Source organism: Mandrillus leucophaeus, unplaced genomic scaffold (genome assembly GCF_000951045.1).
Source record: "Mandrillus leucophaeus isolate KB7577 unplaced genomic scaffold, Mleu.le_1.0 Scaffold980, whole genome shotgun sequence".
NCBI lineage: Eukaryota > Metazoa > Chordata > Mammalia > Primates > Cercopithecidae > Mandrillus > Mandrillus leucophaeus.
The window spans coordinates 2,734-20,943 of NW_012110697.1; the positions used below are offsets into that span (position 1 = coordinate 2,734).

At 57.3% G+C, this 18,210-nt stretch overlaps 1 protein-coding gene across 1 annotated transcript; it reads left to right on the forward strand.

Moving 5' to 3' along the window:
* The first annotated feature begins 6 nt into the window (after positions 1-6).
* LRRC16B (leucine rich repeat containing 16B) lies at positions 7-17,280 on the forward strand. The gene is made up of 40 exons (XM_011970935.1): positions 7-89; positions 1,608-1,702; positions 1,990-2,040; positions 2,144-2,203; positions 2,298-2,413; positions 2,613-2,710; positions 2,967-3,037; positions 3,136-3,209; positions 3,441-3,516; positions 3,599-3,687; positions 4,197-4,291; positions 4,520-4,606; positions 4,812-4,921; positions 5,065-5,142; positions 5,700-5,776; positions 5,857-5,961; positions 6,052-6,121; positions 6,588-6,669; positions 6,797-6,893; positions 7,042-7,096; positions 7,176-7,348; positions 7,570-7,638; positions 7,876-7,969; positions 8,063-8,161; positions 8,533-8,661; positions 8,832-8,945; positions 9,404-9,579; positions 10,386-10,473; positions 10,612-10,749; positions 11,010-11,073; positions 11,215-11,423; positions 11,818-11,918; positions 12,512-12,827; positions 13,173-13,301; positions 13,952-14,018; positions 14,125-14,214; positions 16,132-16,250; positions 16,335-16,515; positions 16,685-16,795; positions 16,926-17,280. The coding sequence occupies exons 1-40, from the start codon at positions 50-52 to the stop codon at positions 16,949-16,951; spliced, it is 4,119 nt and encodes a 1,372-aa protein (XP_011826325.1). The 5' UTR covers positions 7-49; the 3' UTR covers positions 16,952-17,280.
* Positions 17,281-18,210: the final 930 nt, after the last annotated feature.

The window sequence follows — 18,210 nt, forward strand, 5'->3', positions numbered from 1 at the left end:
CAGCGGTGGCGGCGGCTCCTCTGCAGCAGCCTCAGCAACAGCGGCCGCCATGGCCAAGCCCAGCGTGGAGCTCACCCGCGAGTTGCAAGGTACGAGGCTGCCTCGGTCTCCGGGACGCCCTGTTCGGGAGCATCCCAGACCCAGCGCGTTCCTCCCCGCGGTGCACCCCAGCCCGGTGTCTCACACCCCTCACCCCATGCATCCCGGCTCCAAGGCAGCCCCTGCATCCCAGTCCGGGCATCGCTGTCCCCGGAGCATCCTCCGCTGCCTGCCTTGCCTCACCCGGTCGGGACCTTCCTGTCCCGGAGCCGCCCGTCCCGCCCTTCGGTGACAGGTGCAGTTCCCTGGCGCTCTCTGGGGCTGACTCTCGGCGTTCCTGGCCCACCTTCGGCGAAGCGTCCAGTCTCCCCTCCAGAGAGTCCCCGCTTCCCCGCCGGGCGGGGCCAAGCCCGCCCCTCCCGGCAATGGGAGCTGCCCCTGGTCCTGACCGCTGCGTGGCTTAACACCCTCCCTCCTCCCGGCCCCGCCCCGGAACTGGCCCTGAAGAGCCCCTTAGGAGCTGGGCAGCGCCCAGGCCAGTGGGGCAAAGAAGAGAGTCAGGGAAGAGGCCCTGGATTGGAGCTAAAACCAAGAGCAGGAGGGTCTCTGCGGCTCGCCTCCCACAGCCCCCGTCCCAGCCTGCCTCCTTCTAGCTACCCACCACCCACACATCAAGGCTGCTCCCGTTTGCATGGTTCTCAGACCTAGCCCAAACCCAGGCCCGGCCACCCAGCACTGCCACAACCCTGACCCCCAGAGACGGGAGCACAGGCTAGCCCACGCAAAGCGCAGGATGCTCATGGATACTCAGAGGCATGCTGCACCGTGGCGGTCTCCCACACCTGCACACACACACAGCACAATCATGAGACGTGTGTAAACACATCTTCACAGAGATGGCATCCCAGCACACGCGCGCACACACACACACACATACACACACACTATATCTGGGTGGTTCTGCCAGCAGATGGTATGGGTCTCATTTAAACGTTAATTCTTCTCCCCGCCCAACACACAGGGAGGAACTGTCTGGCTCTGTGCCCCTTCCACAGCATACTCATTCACACTTACCTGTCCCCACCAATGCCACACTCAGACTCCCTGACATCTCCAGGAGGCATGCACACTCTCATAGTAAAGGCAGACACTCACACCCAGACCACCTAGAATATAGTCAAAGGGACACCCCACACCCCCACACACTGACTCACTGTGTATGTGTCAATGGCTGTTGTAGTGCATGGGTTGGAAATTCTTCACACCCTTAGAAGTGTAAGACACACCCTCCCACAGACAGTCAGCAACCGTCCCCTGACTCAGGGACATCAGGAGCCAGAGTTTTCTCCATACTCTACTCCTTCTCTAATAGGAAGAGAAAAGCCAAAAAGAAAGAGTGTGAAAAGTCACCCAAGCAGGAAAGGCCTCTGTCCCTGTCCTCCCTTCTTTGTCTCTCTGTTTCTCTCTCATCCCATTTGACCCTGACCCTGCCTCTATCTGGAGAGCTCTGGGAGGTGGAGGTGGCCAGGGTAAGGGGAAGCTCTGAGCAGGCTCCCACTCACCCTCAGACAGTATCCGGAGGTGCCTGAGCCAAGGGGCCGTGCTCCAACAACATCGTGTGAAGTTGGAGACAAAACCCAAGAAGTTTGAGGACCGAGTGCTGGTGAGGGCACTGGGCATGTGGGGAGGCAGGAGGTGGCTGGCAAGGGCAGCTGGCCAGGAGAGGGCAGGGAGCTGGGGGGACAGAGGAGACAGAAGTGGGTGGACACTGAAGAGACAAAACCTGGGGGGAGGAGGCAGGGCTGGACTGTGTTGATGTCCAAAAGTCTAGGGTAGGGCATCGGGTTGGGGGGACAATCCAAGAGCAGAGCTGAAGGGCTTAAGGAGGGCAGGGCCACTAGGGCCCAGAAGCTGCCATGAACCGCCGACATTCTTTTCCTCTCTCTGCAGGCCTTGACCTCCTGGCGCCTCCACCTCTTCCCCCTTAAAGTCCCAGCCAAGGTGAGTTGGGCTGAGGAGCAGGAGAGCACCTGGCATTCTCCCTACCTCCCGAGCCTGGCAACCCGGGTCCTTACCAGGAGCTGAGCATCTCCATCCCTCCTAGGTGGAGAGCTCCTTCAATGTCCTGGAGATCCGTGCCTTCAACACGCTCAGTCAGAACCAGGTGAGTACCAGGGCTCTGGACCCCACTACTGGGCCAGCTGGAGGAAGGAGCAGAGAGGAGGGAGTCTGAGGCTCTGATGCTTCCTCTCCCCCAGATCCTGGTGGAGACGGAGCGTGGCATGGTGAGCATGCGGCTGCCATCAGCTGAGAGTGTGGACCAGGTGACACGACATGTGAGCTCTGCCCTGTCCAAGGTCTGCCCTGGCCCTGGGTGAGTGGCAAATGAGGGGTCTCTTAAGGCATTAGATGAGAGGGAGAGTTCTCCTTCCCTTCCTCCTTCCCCTGGACCAGGGCTGAGAAGAGCTCTTATGTCCCCACTCCTGGTTTTTCCTGGGATGCAGGAGCTGTAACGGGAAAAGAATTGAGAGCCTCCTTCCAGCCCTCTCTGGAATGACTTGTTTGTTTTCCAGGTGTTTGATCCGGCGTGGAAACGCAGACACCCCAGAGGGGCCCCGAGACACATCCCCCAACTCTGAGACTTCCACATCTACCACCCACAGTGTCTGCGGTGAGCAGGGGCAGATGTGAGGAAAGTAGGCACTCCACCATCTTGGCCCATGACCACAGCCCTTTGTGCACTGGGTGTTGCCTGCGTGGGATTGCTTTGCCTGCCCTAAGGACTCCCAGCTCCCAGACCTCAGGAAGTTCACGGCATAGCAAGAACCAAGAGCACTGCCAATTAAAGTGAACTTGACTGTTCTTGAATCCAAGCCTGTTCCCCATCTCCTTACCCTCGTGGAACCAGCCTATCTCCTGCCCCACAGGTGGCTTCTCTGAGACCTACGCTGCTCTGTGTGACTACAATGGGTTGCACTGCCGTGAGGAGGTTCAATGGGTACGTTGGACAGGGACCCCATAGGGAACAAGTGGGGCCTGGAGGGAGGGGGCTAAGGAGGAAGTGGGGAAGGTGTGAGCCAGTTCCACCTCTCCAAGGATGTGGACACCATCTACCATGCTGAAGATAACCGGGAGTTCAATCTCTTGGATTTCAGCCACTTGGAGAGCCGGTAAGCAGATGGGGCAGAGACTCCACTCTCAAATTCCCAACTTCAGCCCAACCCCAGCCCTTCCCAGGAGCACCCTTCTGGTCCCACAGCCCCAGCTCTAACTCCCCAATTCCATCCCATCCCCATCTACCCATCTAGGCCTTCCCCAGCCCAATTACCTATCCTTGGTCTCTTCTTTTCTGACCCAGCCACCTGCTCACCACTTTCCTGCCCCCTTCCATATCCCCACAGAGACTTGGCCCTAATGGTAGCAGCCCTGGCCTACAACCAGTGGTTCACCAAACTCTACTGCAAGGACTTGCGACTGGTAGGAACTAGGAGGGGCTGGTGAGGTGGGGAGGAGTAGTGTCCCCCTTGGCCCCTGATCACAAGACCCCCTCTGTCCTCAGGGCTCTGAAGTGCTAGAACAGGTGCTACATACCCTGAGCAAGTCGGGGAGCCTCGAAGAGCTGGTGCTGGACAACGCCGGGCTTAAGACGTGAGGCCAGCCTCCTCCTTGGGCAGTAGTGCACCCTTAATGTAGTTTTAGGGTCCCAGAACCTCAGAGCATGATGCAGGCCTCTGGACTATCTTTCCAGTGCCTCTCTTTACAGAAGAGGAGACCAAGGCCAAAAGAGGGCACAAAGCAATTCGGAGATCAAGCTAGGACTCAGACCCAAGCCTCCTGACCCCCAGCTCCATGGCCTTTCCCCAGGATGTTCCATGCCCTGTCCTCTTTTTCCATTAACTACCAAGCAGGGTGGGCTGCTCCAGTCTTGAGGACCCAAAGCTGACCTTTGTCTCAGCACAACTTCCTAAGGTGTGGAATGCCCCCAGGTACTCTGGAGTGGTGACAAACTCCCCGGCAGGCCCTGAGCTGTTCCCCTGTTGTGGGGACCTCTGACCATTGCAGCCCCAGCCAGGCAGGCAGGTAGAGGAGGAGGGGAAGCCCAGAGGCTGGGACCTGGGGCTCAGCTCAGGACAAATCCTTCCTCCCCTTCCCTGAAGGGATTTTGTCCAGAAGCTGGCCGGGGTGTTTGGGGAGAACGGGAGCTGTGTGCTGCATGCCCTCACTCTGTCCCACAACCCCATCGAGGACAAGGGTGAGCCCCAGCCCTGAATCCTGTCCCCATCACAATGCAGACCCCTGTCCTAGCCCAGAACCCAACCAGGTCTGAACAGCAGCTCTCCAGCCTGATTCCAGCCCCTGCCCTGAAACCTCCATCCTTGACCCAAGGCCTGTACCCTACTCAAGCCCCCAACCTGACTCTGTGCCACCCGCGCCCACTGCCCTGCCCCTCACTGGGCCCGTTTCTCTCTCCACTCCCCAGGCTTCTTCAGTCTGAGCCAGCAGCTCCTCTGCTTCCCCACTGGCCTCACCAAACTGTGCCTGGCCAAGACTGCCATTTCCCCTCGAGGTACTCACACCAGGACCCCTGACCTCTGACCCTACCCCGGTGCTGCCTGGAGTGTTGAGCTCCAGAGGTACACCCACACACTCACACACCATCTCAGGGATGGAAGAGTGAAAAGGAGCCACATTTGGGGAGCGGGGAAGAGTTATGTGCTGAGGGGAAGAGGTGGGGCTAGGGGCCAATCCAGTCCAGTGCCCACTATGCTCAGGGCTCCAGGCACTCGGCCAGACCTTCGGGGCCAACCCAGCATTTGCCAGCTCCCTTCGATACCTGGACCTGAGCAAGAACCCTGGGCTCCTCGCCACGGACGAGGCCAATGTGAGTCCTCAGAGCAGCCTCAGTCCCCTGAAGAAAGCATGCTCAAGCTTCAGGAGCTGGGAGGCCTTCTGCCCCATGGCCTCTGGGGGTGACGAAACTCCGTCGTCCCTTCCCCTGCAACCTCTCTATCCTTCCTGCTCCAGGCCCTCTACAGTTTCCTGGCCCAACCCAATGCTGTGGTGCACCTGGACCTGTCAGGAACTGACTGCGTCATCGACTTGGTGAGCAGTTGGTGATGGGAAGCCAGTCCGAGGTGATGTGGGGAGACCAGAGTGGACCTCGGTCTCACCCCCCATCCCTGAGTACACAGGTGGACAGAGCTGTCTGGATGACTTCAGGTTCAGCTGAAGTATAAAGCAATGTCTGTAGTTCATACCTGTGTGGCACTTTATCCAGGCCACAAGGTTGTGCTTGCTGTGCTTAAAAGCCAGCCCTTGCTCCCTTCCCCAGCTGTGCGCCCTGGCACCCTCAGGGCAATGGATGCTTTTCCTGACTTGAACAAGGCACCTTAGGAGTCAATGGTGGCCCTGACTTTACAGATCCACTGCCTGTGAGCAGCTCTATGCCCCTGTAAGCCAGGCAGGGAGTAGGCCCATGTTCCATAGGGGAGAAAACAGAGGCTTCAACAATCTGAGTGGGCATCTACAGTGGGGCTCACACAGGCTGACCACAGAGAGTGAAGAGCCAGGAACCTCGATGGGGAGGAAGGGGGAGTCCTTTCCTGCCACTCCCCACCCCCTTCCAGCTCCCCTGAGACCCACCGTGTCTCCCCCTACAGCTTCTCGGTGCCCTACTCCACGGCTGCTGCTCCCACCTCACCTACCTCAACCTGGCTCGCAACAGCTGCTCCCACAGGTGGGAGAGGAGGGGGAAGGGAGGACAGAGCAAGACATGGCCAACCCCCTCCCTCACTGACCCCAGGGGTCTCTCCACAGGAAGGGTCGAGAGTCCCCGCCGGCCTTCAAGCAGTTCTTCAGCAGCGCCTACACACTGAGCCACGTCAACCTGTCAGCCACAAAGCTGCCCCTGGAGGCCCTCAGGTCGGGTGGGTGCAGGGTTGGGGGCGCATCCAAGGGAACCACGGGGAGCGGGGAGAGGTAAAGGAGGGCCTGCTGACCTCCCTCCCACAGGGCGCTGCTTCAGGGCCTCTCCCTCAACAGTCACCTCAGTGACCTACACCTGGATCTCAGCAGCTGTGAGGTGAGCCGTCAGTCCCCAACCCCTCTGCCGGCCTCTGACCCATGTGTATTTCTCGGACCTAAGTCAAACCCTGGCTCCATCTAGCCTCTGTGCTGACCCTCTGCGACCCCCTGACCTGGCCACACCACCACTTTCCCCTCTCAGTCTGGGGTCTGTGGCCCTCTTTTCCAGAGGCCATTCACTCTCAGTCTCTAGTATCTCTGCCCTTGAAGCTTTGGGATGGGAGATACCAGACTTTTCCACCAGAGGGCAGGAGCAAGCTGTCTCAGGAATAGCAGCCTTTCTGGCCTAAGAGGGGGAAGCCAGCTCTAAGGAAGGATCTGGTATGGGGAAAGAGTCTCCCTGATTTTACACCCAGATCCTGGCATGAATTTGATTTCTGGTGTGACTACTCTATCCTAAGCCTTAAAGGTGCCCTATCCCCCACCCTAACTCCTGCCTTCCACCCCTCACCTTGTCCCTGCAGCTCCGCTCAGCGGGAGCCCAAGCCTTGCAGGAGCAGCTGGGAGCTGTCACCTGTGTAGGCAGCCTGGATCTGTCGGACAATGGTGAGTAGTGGTGCCTCACTTCCCTGGGGCCGGGGAGAACAGGGACCTGGAGCATGCAGAAGCAGCCCTGAGGGGACACCAGTCAGCCTCAGGCCTCAAGGCCAGGCCTCTCCCGTCTGCTCACCAGGGTTCGACTCGGACCTCCTGACACTGGTGCCGGCACTTGGCAAGAACAAGTCCCTCAAGCACCTGTTTTTGGGCAAGAACTTCAATGTCAAGGCCAAGTGAGGCCCCCTTTCCGTGCCCACAGACCCTTATCCCATCATTCACCTATCCTCTTGGCTCACCGTGTTACCTCTGGCCACCTCTCTCCTCCTCCAATAGCATGACCCCAGCCCCTCCCCTCCTACTCTGAGCCCCACCTCCCTGCAGGACCCTGGAGGAGATCCTCCACAAGCTGGTGCAGCTAATCCAGGAAGAGGACTGTGTGAGTGCCTGGGCCTGGGAGGGGACTTGCAGTCGGAGGAGGCTGTGGGGCTGGGCCCAACCCCCCCTTGCCCACACAGTCCCTGCAGTCACTGTCGGTGGCAGACTCCCGGCTGAAGCTTCGCACCAGCATCCTCATCAATGCCCTGGGCAGCAACACCTGCCTGGCCAAGGTGGATCTGAGCGGCAATGGCATGGAGGACATCGGGGCCAAGATGCTGTCTAAGGCCTTGCAGATAAACTCCTCCCTCAGGTGGGGCCCACACTGGGTCCCCCTGACCTGGAGCCCCAGCCCTTCCCCATATATATACAATCCCCCTGCTTGCCTTGATGCTCTGGACCCCAGCTTTCAGAAGACCCCCAACCCCAGAACCATCTCTGAGTCATCCTTATTGCCCCAAGAGGATTGTGTCCCTGGCCCCTAGTAGGGACCCAGGGGGAGGGATGCTAAACTGGTGCTTACCCTCCCCCCAGAACTATCCTATGGGATCGGAACAATACATCTGCCCTGGGCTTCCTGGACATCGCAAGGGCCCTGGAGAGGTGAGTAGACCATGCTTCTGCCCTAATCCAAGTCCCCAGCCTCCCTGTGCCTGGATCAGGCCTGAACTACTCTTGCCCCACCCTAGCCCCTTTGACCTATTTGCACAGAAATTTTAGGAAGGGCCATGGAAGAGAGAAATGATGAGCAAGGGGGCTGGCGGGCTGCTCACCAACAGAGGAGGCAGGGGCCTCCCATCCTCACCTGTTCCCACCCAGCTGTGCCCCTGTGTCCCACAGCAACCACACACTGCGCTTCATGTCCTTCCCCGTGAGCGACATCTCCCAAGCCTATCGCAGCGCCCCAGAGCGCACCGAGGACGTCTGGCAGAAGGTGCAGGGTGCTATCCTAAGCAGGGTGGGACAGCAAGGGGCAGGGCGCAGCCCACATCCCCAGGCCCTGACCCACCAACCCCATCATCTCCAGATCCAATGGTGCTTAGTGAGGAACAACCACTCCCAGACGTGCCCCCAGGAGCAGGCCTTCAGGTTGCAACAGGGCCTGGTGACCAGCAGCGCCGAGCAAGTAAACGTTTCCCTCTGGGACACAGGGGGCATACCTGGGGCATGCAGGGCACAGGTGTGATGTGATGGAAAATTGAGTGGGGGGAGCATGAAGAGGCACTGCATGGTGCCTGTCACTGGACTGAACCATGTGGGGAAGCAAAAAGAGAGGGCATGCCAGATATGGGCTTCAAACATACGTGGGCGAACAGCAGGAGTGCACAGGACTCTGGGAGCTCAGCTGAGTATTCAGAAAGGCTGTAGCAGGGGGGACCAGGCCAGCCAGAGACATCACCTCCACCACTGCCAGCACCAGTAGCACTGCCTAAGGGGTCCCACCTGCGAAGATGTGGAAGCAGGGGTCCCCTTGACACCCCTGCCACTGTGCTCCAGATGCTGCAGCGGCTGTGTGGACGAGTGCAGGAGGAGGTGCGGGCCCTGAGACTCTGCCCCCTGGAGCCCGTGCAGGATGAGCTACTCTACGCTCGGGACCTCATCAAAGATGCCAAGAACTCCCGGGCGGTGAGCCCTCCACAGGCTACCCTTCCCCTGAAGTCTGGAGAACCCAAGAAGGCCGACCATGCTAAGCCATGCCAGCCCTGCCCTGTGCATCTGCCTTCCTAGCCCAGGGACCCCGGAGATCTAGCAAGTCCTGGTTCTGGCCTGCTAATCATAACCCCTTCCTTCTCCAGCTGTTTCCCAGCCTCTATGAGCTGGGCCACGTACTGGCCAATGACGGGCCTGTGCGGCAGAGGCTGGAATCAGTAGCAAGCGAGGTGTCCAAAGCTGTGGACAAGGAGCTGCAGGCAAGTCCTGGAGGAGGGAGGAAGCCATGGTGGGAACCCAGTGTTGACTGAGGCCCTAAGCGCAGAGCTAAAGTCAGAGCTGGGAGACTACTGGAGGGCCAGGAGGACATGCGCAGAGTTGAGACCACCCACAGTCCCACGTTACCAAGGCATTGCTGCAATATCAGGCTTGGATTTTTTTCTGCGAGCTTTGATGTTAGTCCCTGAACTCTGAGCCCACTCCCTCTGGATTTGGATCCTTGGACTGACTCCCCCTGTCTATATGGTAGGGTAGAAGGAGCACTGACCAGAAAGTAGGGAAGCCTTAGTGTCCAAGGCTCTGCCACTAACGGTTTTGTGACCTTAGGTGGGTCCCTTGGTCTCAGCATGAGGGGCTGAAATAGATAGTCTCCCCTGCTGTGGTGCCACCCCTGACCCTGTCCCCCTTGGGCCTCTGGCCTCCCTTTCCCCCATACTAGGTGATCCTGGAGTCCATGGTCAGCCTGACACAGGAGTTATGCCCTGTGGCCATGCGGGTGGCCGAGGGGCACAACAAGATGCTGAGCAATGTGGCGGAGCGTGTCACAGTGCCCCGGAACTTCATCCGAGGGGCACTGCTGGAGCAAGCAGGACAGGACATTCAGAACAAGCTGGAGTGAGAGGCGAAGGGCAGGGCTGGGGGCTGAGCTGGATTTGGCCAAGATCACTTAGGGACTTGGGACTGGAGAGCTATCAGCAATGAATAATGAATGGCACAATCTCCATTACAAGGATCAATCTTTAACCAAATGCAACCTTGCTATTTAGGGTCTGACTGGTCTTTGCCCTAGAAATCTAAGTGCTGAGCTGGGGTTTAGGAGCCAAAGGTTGTGCCCACACACACACACATACCCACACAAATACACCAGGAATGGGATAGCAGGGCCTCCTCAGAGGCGTGGACAAAGAAAAGTCCCTAAGTTGGGTGCGTGGAAGCACTGTCTTCCTCCCAGTTTTCATTGCCCCTAGAGCTCTTTCATTCTGGGTCTGGGTGCCACCACTCACCAAAGCAAAGGAAAAGTACTACACATATCCATGAAACAGCTAGGTCCAAGGAAGGGTCTTTTCTACCCTCACAGTAGCAACTAGCAGGGTTTAGTTAGTCAGCACCCCAATTACCTAGCTCTGTTCCGCTGGGGCTCCAGGGGCCTGACCTAGGGCCCCCTTGCTCCTTCTTCTCCTCGAATTCCTCTTTCCCCACACATAGTTGGGCTGGGGGCTCCGGGGTGGGACTAGATCTGTATTTATGGACAAATGAGTGTCGCGGGCTAGGCTGCCTCCTTCAGCAGCCACATGCGCTCCATGGGCAGACAGACCAGGCCAGCTGGCCATTCTCTCAGGCCTCTGGGAAAGGGAGTGGCTCAGGGGCCATGCGAGGGACTGAGGTACTACTGTTCTGAGTAGCCCCACCTGTGCCCACAGTGAAGTCAAGCTCTCAGTCGTCACCTACCTAACCAACTCCATAGTGGATGAGATCCTGCAAGAGCTCTACCACTCCCACAAGAGCCTGGTAAGGCTTCTGCAGCCTGGCCTGACTCGGGCACACCCTCTACCCCACATTATCCTGTCTCCCTAATCACCCTCCCCTTCAAGGCCCTGGGAGGTGGGCAGCTTCCTTGGAATTCTGTTCACACCTGCCCTTCCCCAGGCCCGGCACCTGACCCAGCTAAGGACGCTGTCAGATCCACCAGGGTGCCCAGGCCAAGGGCAGGATCTGTCCTCCCGGGGCCGAGGCCGTAACCATGACCACGAGGAGACCACGGATGATGAACTTGGGACCAACATTGTGAGCCCCCCGCTCCCTGCCCCTCCTTAATAACCGGGGCCCTGCCCTTAAACCTGCACAACACTGTCCCCTTCCACTGCTCTGGACTCCCCTGGCCACCTCGCTGAGCCTGGCCTTCTGCCCCCAATCCCAATCCAACCCAACCTCTTCCCTCATCCCAATGCCTCAGCCCTCTGAGGAGCAAGGGGCAGGATGGGCTCAAATAAGGTTTCATGATGAATGGATGGCTCTGGCCCTGCCACTCGTCTTCATTTCTGCAGGACACCATGGCCATCAAAAAGCAGAAACGCTGCCGCAAGATCCGGCCGGTGTCTGCCTTCATCAGTGAGTCTCCCAGCCTCCGTTCTCATGGACTCCAGACTCCCACCCTCCATAGCCCCTCTTTCCCTTGATTTTTTCTCTGTCTCCCCAGCCTGCTTGCTCCCCATTCCTCTGCTAGTCCCTCTAATGCTACTGTCTTTGCAGGCGGGAGCCCTCAGGACATGGAAAGCCAACTGGGGAACCTGGGAATCCCCCCTGGCTGGTTCTCAGGACTCGGGGGCAGCCAGCCCACAGCTACTGGCTCCTGGGAAGGTCTATCTGAGCTGCCCACTCATGGTTACAAACTAAGGCATCAAACACAAGGGAGGCCCCGCCCCCCCAGGACCACACCTCCAGGACCTGGTCGGCCCAGTGTGAGTCCCTAAGGCCTCACAAGAGGATCCCCTTCACTTAGTGATGCCAGAGCCAGGGGTTTTACCTTTAGGACCCAAATTCCAGAAACAATAGCCTTGAGGGATTGGGCAGGAGCCCAGGCATGCCAGTGAACAGATGAGGGATTGTCCAGTTTGTATGAGACCTAGACCTTGTCACAGATAAGAAATCTCTGTCTGCCGGCAGTGTCATTCTTATTTTGGTGAAGGATAGAGCCACCAAGAACACCAAGAGCCACCAAGCTTAGGAAACACTGGGTGAACTGAAGTCTAAATGTCCATAAATGTCCAAGCCCAAAGGGGAATGCTCTGAGTAGATGGGAGGTGGGGCTTCCTGACCTAGATGAGATGTCCCATGGGACTTTCCTCCCAGCAGATGCCAGCACCTGGGACTCGTCAAGAGAATGGGATGGCCACCCGCCTGGATGAGGGGCTGGAGGACTTCTTCAGCCGAAGGGTCATGGAGGAAAGTTCCAGGTGTGATGCCTAAAAACACTCCCATTTTCAGCAGGCCCCAAGGCCCTAGAAGGGCTCCTGTGTCCTCCCACCTCCCACAGGAGTCTCTATAACAACAGTGCCCAAAGCCAGTCTCCGTGGGATATTTCCCCACATTGTCATCCTTCCCCACCCAGCCCTCAGGGCCCATGACCTCTGCATCTTCTCAGGACAGCTGGGAAGAATGAGGCCAGAGTGAAACACCACAGTGGATGAGAGGGAGGTGGGGAGCAGCCCTGGGACAGGTTACCCATTAGTGCTGAGAGGCCTGGGAGGTAGTATTCACTGTCATTGTCCTGCAGACTGCCCAGGGTCTGTCCAGGAGGAGCCGGGTCACTTGGAGAAGCTGAGAGGAGATGCGGGGGAGGTGCCTGGGAAGAAACAGTCAGTCTGTGGGAAAAGCTGCTGGAGGATTATAACGGGACAGGAAAGGCAAGGGCGTCCTCTCCCTGAGAACGAAGTGGAAAGGGCTGCAGTGCAGCAGGAGAGACCAGATGAGAGGAAAGCAGGTTTATCAGACCCAGGATTGAACCTGCATCTGGCATTTGTTGCTAACTTACCCTGATTCTCCCCAGCTACCCCCGGACTCTGAGGACCGTGCGGCCAGGACTCTCAGAGCCACCTCTGCCTCCACTCCAGAAGAAAAGGCGCCGGGGCCTGTTTCACTTTCGCAGGCCCCGGAGCTTCAAGGGGGACAGGGGGCCGGGGTCCCCCACCACTGGACTCCTCCTCCCTCCACCCCCACCCCCTCCCCCGACTCAGGAGAGCCCCCCTAGCCCAGACCCCCCAAGCCTCGGCAATAACTCCTCTCCCTGCTGGAGCCCAGAGGAGGAGAGCGGCCTCCTGCCTGGATTTGGTGGGGGCCGGGGGCCTTCCTTCTGCAGGAAGATGGTAAGTGAGGCAGGGGGTGCTGTGTCTTCCCCTTTTCCTGCCCCACACTTAACCCAATCTCCTACCCCACCCCAAGCTTAATGGGAAAATGCTAGGACCCAGGGTTCTCAGGAACACTGGTTTCAATTCTCCTCTCCTTGAGAGTGGACTAAGACCCGGTGGCCAAGAGCATGCTGGGAGTGCTATATGCGAATGCAGGTGTTGGAAGGACTCTTCAGAGGGTCTCCGCAGGGCTTCCCCACGGCTGGGGACTCAGTGAGGCAGGGGTCCTCCTGACAACTCCCTCGCAGCCTGGGGAGCTCCCTTCCACTGGGAACTGCTAATAAATAAGAGACCTTGTTCTAGGGCACTGAGGTGTCGGAGCCAGGGGAGGGGGGCCCAGCCCCTGGGATAGCACAGCAGCCACGGGTTCACGGTGTTGCCCTTCCTGGGTTGGAAAGAGCCAAGGGTTGGAGCTTCGATGGGAAACGAGAGGTGAGTGGAGCCTGGGACAAGAAACTGTGGGTCCTGAGGGTACCTGTCCACCACCCTCTCCTTCCCACTCCCTTATCCCTGGTGGTTCAGTAGGGAAAGCAGATGCTTTGGCATTAGAAGATGTTAGCTGCTGTTCAGCCCCCACCACACACTTGCCATGGAGCCCTGGACTGGTCACTTAACCTCTTGAAACTTCTTCTTCTTTACTGTAAAATGAGGGGTTATAAAAATACTTATCCCTAGAGCTCTGTTTCCCAAGCCATGGTGACTTGATTATAACCTTAGCGACTGATTTTTACCTGAATTATTACTTACATCGTATTTTTATTTAAATTAACTCACTTTTTTTTAACTTAGGCTAGACCTAGGCATTATCATCTTTAAAATCACAGGCTTTTTGAATGAGTCATGTTTTTTTCTACTACACATAAAATACATGTGTAACTATAAAGATGGAAGTATACTCATTTGTGTAAGTCATTTCTTGTGCCCCTGGGGAGGTATGGGTGCCATTCTTTGGAAAACAGTCTAAGTGTCTAGGGACTAATGACATGAGAATGACATGGGAGATGCTAGAGCAGAAGCCCTTTGTCACCTGCAGTCCTGCCACAGAGGAGACTTTCTTACGACCTGACCCACTGTTCTTTCAGGGCCCAGGCCCAGACCAGGAGGGCAGCACCCAGGCCTGGCAGAAACGGCGCTCTTCGGATGATGCAGGTAAGAACAGTGACATTCAAGCCCTTCCTTTGACCCCTCTCTCAGGGGTCAAATTTACCTTTTTCCTTTCTCCTTCTCTCTTTCTCATCCCTTCTCTCTACTCCAGGGCCTGGATCCTGGAAGCCCCCACCACCACCCCAAAGCACCAAACCAAGCTTCAGTGCCATGCGCCGAGCAGAGGCCACGTGGCACATAGGTATGGAAAGCCTCTTCTCAGGCAGCAGTACTGAAAGCCCAGGGTGTGTCCAGAGAAACAGAAGCCCATGGCCCCTGTGCTGGGGAATGTATGGCCAAGGTGGGCCAATGAGAAGTCAACACAGTGAAAATGTGTAAGGATATTTACAAAGCTACATCCAAAAGAGACAACCCAATCCAAAGAAAGCATCTACAGAACAAAAGCGGCTTCTCCAGTGTTAGCAGACAGGAGCAATGCTTTGTGGATGGCTCTGGTGAATTCTCTAGAGCAGGTGCAGCCTCTGGTCACCGTCAGCACAGTGGCAGCCTCTGTAGAGAAGGCTTCTCTCTGCACCTTGCTGGGAAGAGGGTGGGCAAGTCAAACTGCCAGCAAGCACCAGCTATGCCAGGCCCACCTCACACATTCCAGCCTCCTCCAGAAGTCGTTTATCAACTCACCCTCAGCTCACGCAGAAAGGTGCCCCAAACACGGGCAAGAGCTCTGCCTCGGAGGTCAGAAACCTGCAGTATTAGTCCTTCTCAGCCACCCACGACTTTACACAAGTCATTTACTTTCTGGCCCCATGACTGGAGGAGTAAAAGGGAGGGGATTATCCCAGGCATGACACTTCCCTCCTGCTGGTCTCAGTGCACCTTCCACTTAGGGAGTCACTAAAGAACAGTTGGTCAGCTCAGCATCAACTCCAGTTGCCAAAGGCCTGGACTATGACCCTCCAGCAATACTGACATAAACAAAATCTCCCTGTTAATGGTGACACCCCCTCAGCCTCTTCCACTCCCATCACCAGGCTAGGGCGTAAGGGCTGAAAAGAGCTAAGAGCTGAGCTGGCTGGTCTGGCTTGAGCCGCGTGCTCCCCACTGTCCCATCCCACCCATTCTGCATCTGCCCCTCTCTCCCCTGTAGTGCAGAACCAGGCGAGCCTGAGACTTGGAGTGCCTGTGCCCTTGCCTCCTCCTCCAAGGCCAACCCAGCACTGGGGCATCTTTGCTGATTTTTTCCATCCCATGCACAGGCTAATTAAAGCGCCCAAAGTAGGGCTCCATCTTTCATTTAGGAAACCGCAATAGTCAGTTAGTCAGTTGCCCCACTGCACAAACACCTCACAGATGCACACGTAGACAACACTTTCCAGTGTCAGACCCACAGGCTCATGTTGCTTAAAGGCCACCAGGGCGGGGGATGAGTGTGCCAGGGCACCCCTCCATCTAAATCAGACTTTCAGACAGAGTTCTGGGAATGCCAGGCTGCAGCCTTGGCAGATCCCCCAGGGCACTGCAGCCTGGATGGGCAGCATGCCTGTGGACCCAGCAGGCCCTGGGCCCTGGCTCTGCCCCAGCAGGAAAGGGGTCGGGCACTGCTCTGCAAGAGGGACAATTAGGCCAGAGTCCCCTCCAGAGGTGATGGCCTCGGGATGATCCTGGGAAACAAGGGCTAAGGAGCGTGGACATAGGAAGGCACATGAAAGGCCAGGCGCAGTGGCTCACGCCTGTAATCCCAGCACTTTGGGAGACGAGGCGGGCGGATCACGAGGTCAAGAGATCAAGACTATCCTGGCCAACATGGTGAAACCCCATCTCTACTAAAAATACAAAAATTAGCTGGGCGTGGTGGTGGGTGCCTGTAATCCCAGCTACTCGGGAGGCTGAGGCAGGAGAATCACTTGAACCCGAGAGGTGGAGGTTGCAGTGAGCTGAGATTACGCCACTGCACTCCAGCCTGGGCAACAGAGCAAGACTCCATCTTAAAAAAAAAAAAAAGGTACGTAAAAGGCAGAGACATAGGAGCAAATGGGATAGGAGCAAATAGGCTTGGAGGGAGAAAGTCCTGGCCTCCAGGGCTTCAGTGGAGAGAGGAGACAGGGGCAGGAGCTATGCAAGAATGCCTTTTCCTGCAGCTTCTCCTCTCTCTCATCCCCAGCTGAAGAGAGTGCCCCCAACCACAGCTGCCAGAGTCCCAGCCCAGCCTCCCAAGATGGGGAAGAGGAGAAGGAGGGGACCCTCTTCCCAGAGAGGACACTTCCAGCTAGGAATGCCAAGGTGAGGGGCCAGCAAGATGGGTGGGGGAGGCACTTTGATGAGGCAAAGGGACTAACTGACCCAGCATCTTCCTTCCTCTGCCAGCTACAGGACCCTGCTCTAGCTCCACGGCCTCCCAAGCCAGTGGCTGTGCCCAGGGGCCGCCGGCCTCCCCAGGAGCCAGGGGTCAGGGAGGAGGCTGAGGCTGGGGATGCAACTCCAGGAGGCAACAAACCCCAGCTGAGGCTGGGATCACAGCAAGACCAAGAGGAGCCCGAAGTCCAAGGTCTGCCACCCTGGCTGAAAGGGGGGCTCAGGGCACCTCTAGGACTTTGCTGCCCACATCAGGTCCTCTTCCAGAGCATGGAATGAGTGAAACCAGGAGTCACAGCCTGGATGAGCATCCCAGCCTGACCCCCACTCCTGTGTTAGGCCTGCCTTGATTGTTATTTCAGGGCCCCCTGATCCAGGCCGGCGGACTGCCCCACTGAAACCCAAGAGGACACGGCGGGCACAGTCCTGTGACAAGCTGGAACCTGATAGAAGACGGCCTCCTGACCCCACAGGTGCTGGTGGTGAGAGGGCAAGTCCCCCTTCCCACCTATCTGTCCAACATGACACCCCTCGAAGCCCCAACACCAGGTGGCTGGCTGTCCCTGCCCAGGAAACAGGGCTCCCTGGATTTGTCCCCAGCAGGAACCAGTGAGCCAGGAACAGACTGACAACTGCCACAACACCCTCCTCAGCCCTCGACATGTGCCTCACAAGGACTCAGACCCCTAGCCACCCCCAGTCCCCCAGGGCCTCCTGCCAGCTCCTGTCCTACAGGGGCAAGATGGCAGGACCAGGCATGGGGGAGCTGGAGACAGGGACTAGAACAGAGGGAGCCACCTGGAGAGATGGAGGCTGTCAATGCCTGCCTCGATGCCTCTCTCTGCAGAGAGCTTCTGGGTGGGGGCTTGTCTCCTCCCCCAGGAGGGTGGATCTCTGTCCCTCTATCCCCAGGGACTCTCTCCCCACTTGTATAGAATAAAAAAACAAAATCACTGCCTGCCTCGAGTCTCTGCTATCTTCCCCATTCACTGCCTCCACCTTCTGCTCCTTTGCCACAAACCCTCGGAGCTTGGCCACAGTGGAGAAAAGTGAGAAACATTCCACAGGGATAGACTTGGGGTTCTTAGAGGAGCAGGAGAAAAAACAGAGAACTGTCGAGGGAAGGGGACTGATAAGTCCCCAAGTCAAGGTGGGTGTTATGCACAGGGTCAGGGCTGAGCTCCCTGGAGAAGGAACCAAAAGGACAGAAACCAACACCAATGTCTGTCCAGCTTTTGGTGGTGTAATGGGATTGGAAGCCCCAGTGTACCAGAGGGACACTGGGGAGCAGTGCGTGCGTGCGTGCATGTGTGTGTGTGTGTGTACATGCGCATGCACACTAATGGGGGAATTACATGATGTTGTGTCGTCCTGGGGGCACCCTCACTAGTCAGAAATCTCAATAGCAGAGTGGCTTGCAGGTGAACAGAAGTCTCTGTGGCATGAGGTCAACAACTAAAGTCGCTGCCTCCCATGGTGTCCTAGCAAATACTGTCTTGGCATTCAAGATCCCACTCAAAAGCCCCTCTCTCTGTGAAGCCCTTCCTGATGGCTTCCCCACTCATCCATATCGCACCCTGCCTTAACGTGCTCTCACTGCATCCTGAGCAGGTCCGTAACATTGCACCTGTCACACTTAATTGCATATGTGTATTGGCTTATCCTCTCTCTGTCTCTCTGTTCCACATACATCTGCCTCCCCCAGGGGCAGAGGCTGTGTCTTAATCACCTGTGTAGCCCCGGCACCTGGCACAGTGCCTGACACCCAGGAGATGCTCAATAAATGGCTGCTACATTAATACATGAGCAGCTTAAGGGGATGGAGGGTGAAAGTAAATGCTCTTGCATACTCATCGCAGACCACAATGTGCCCAAACGTCTTCACATG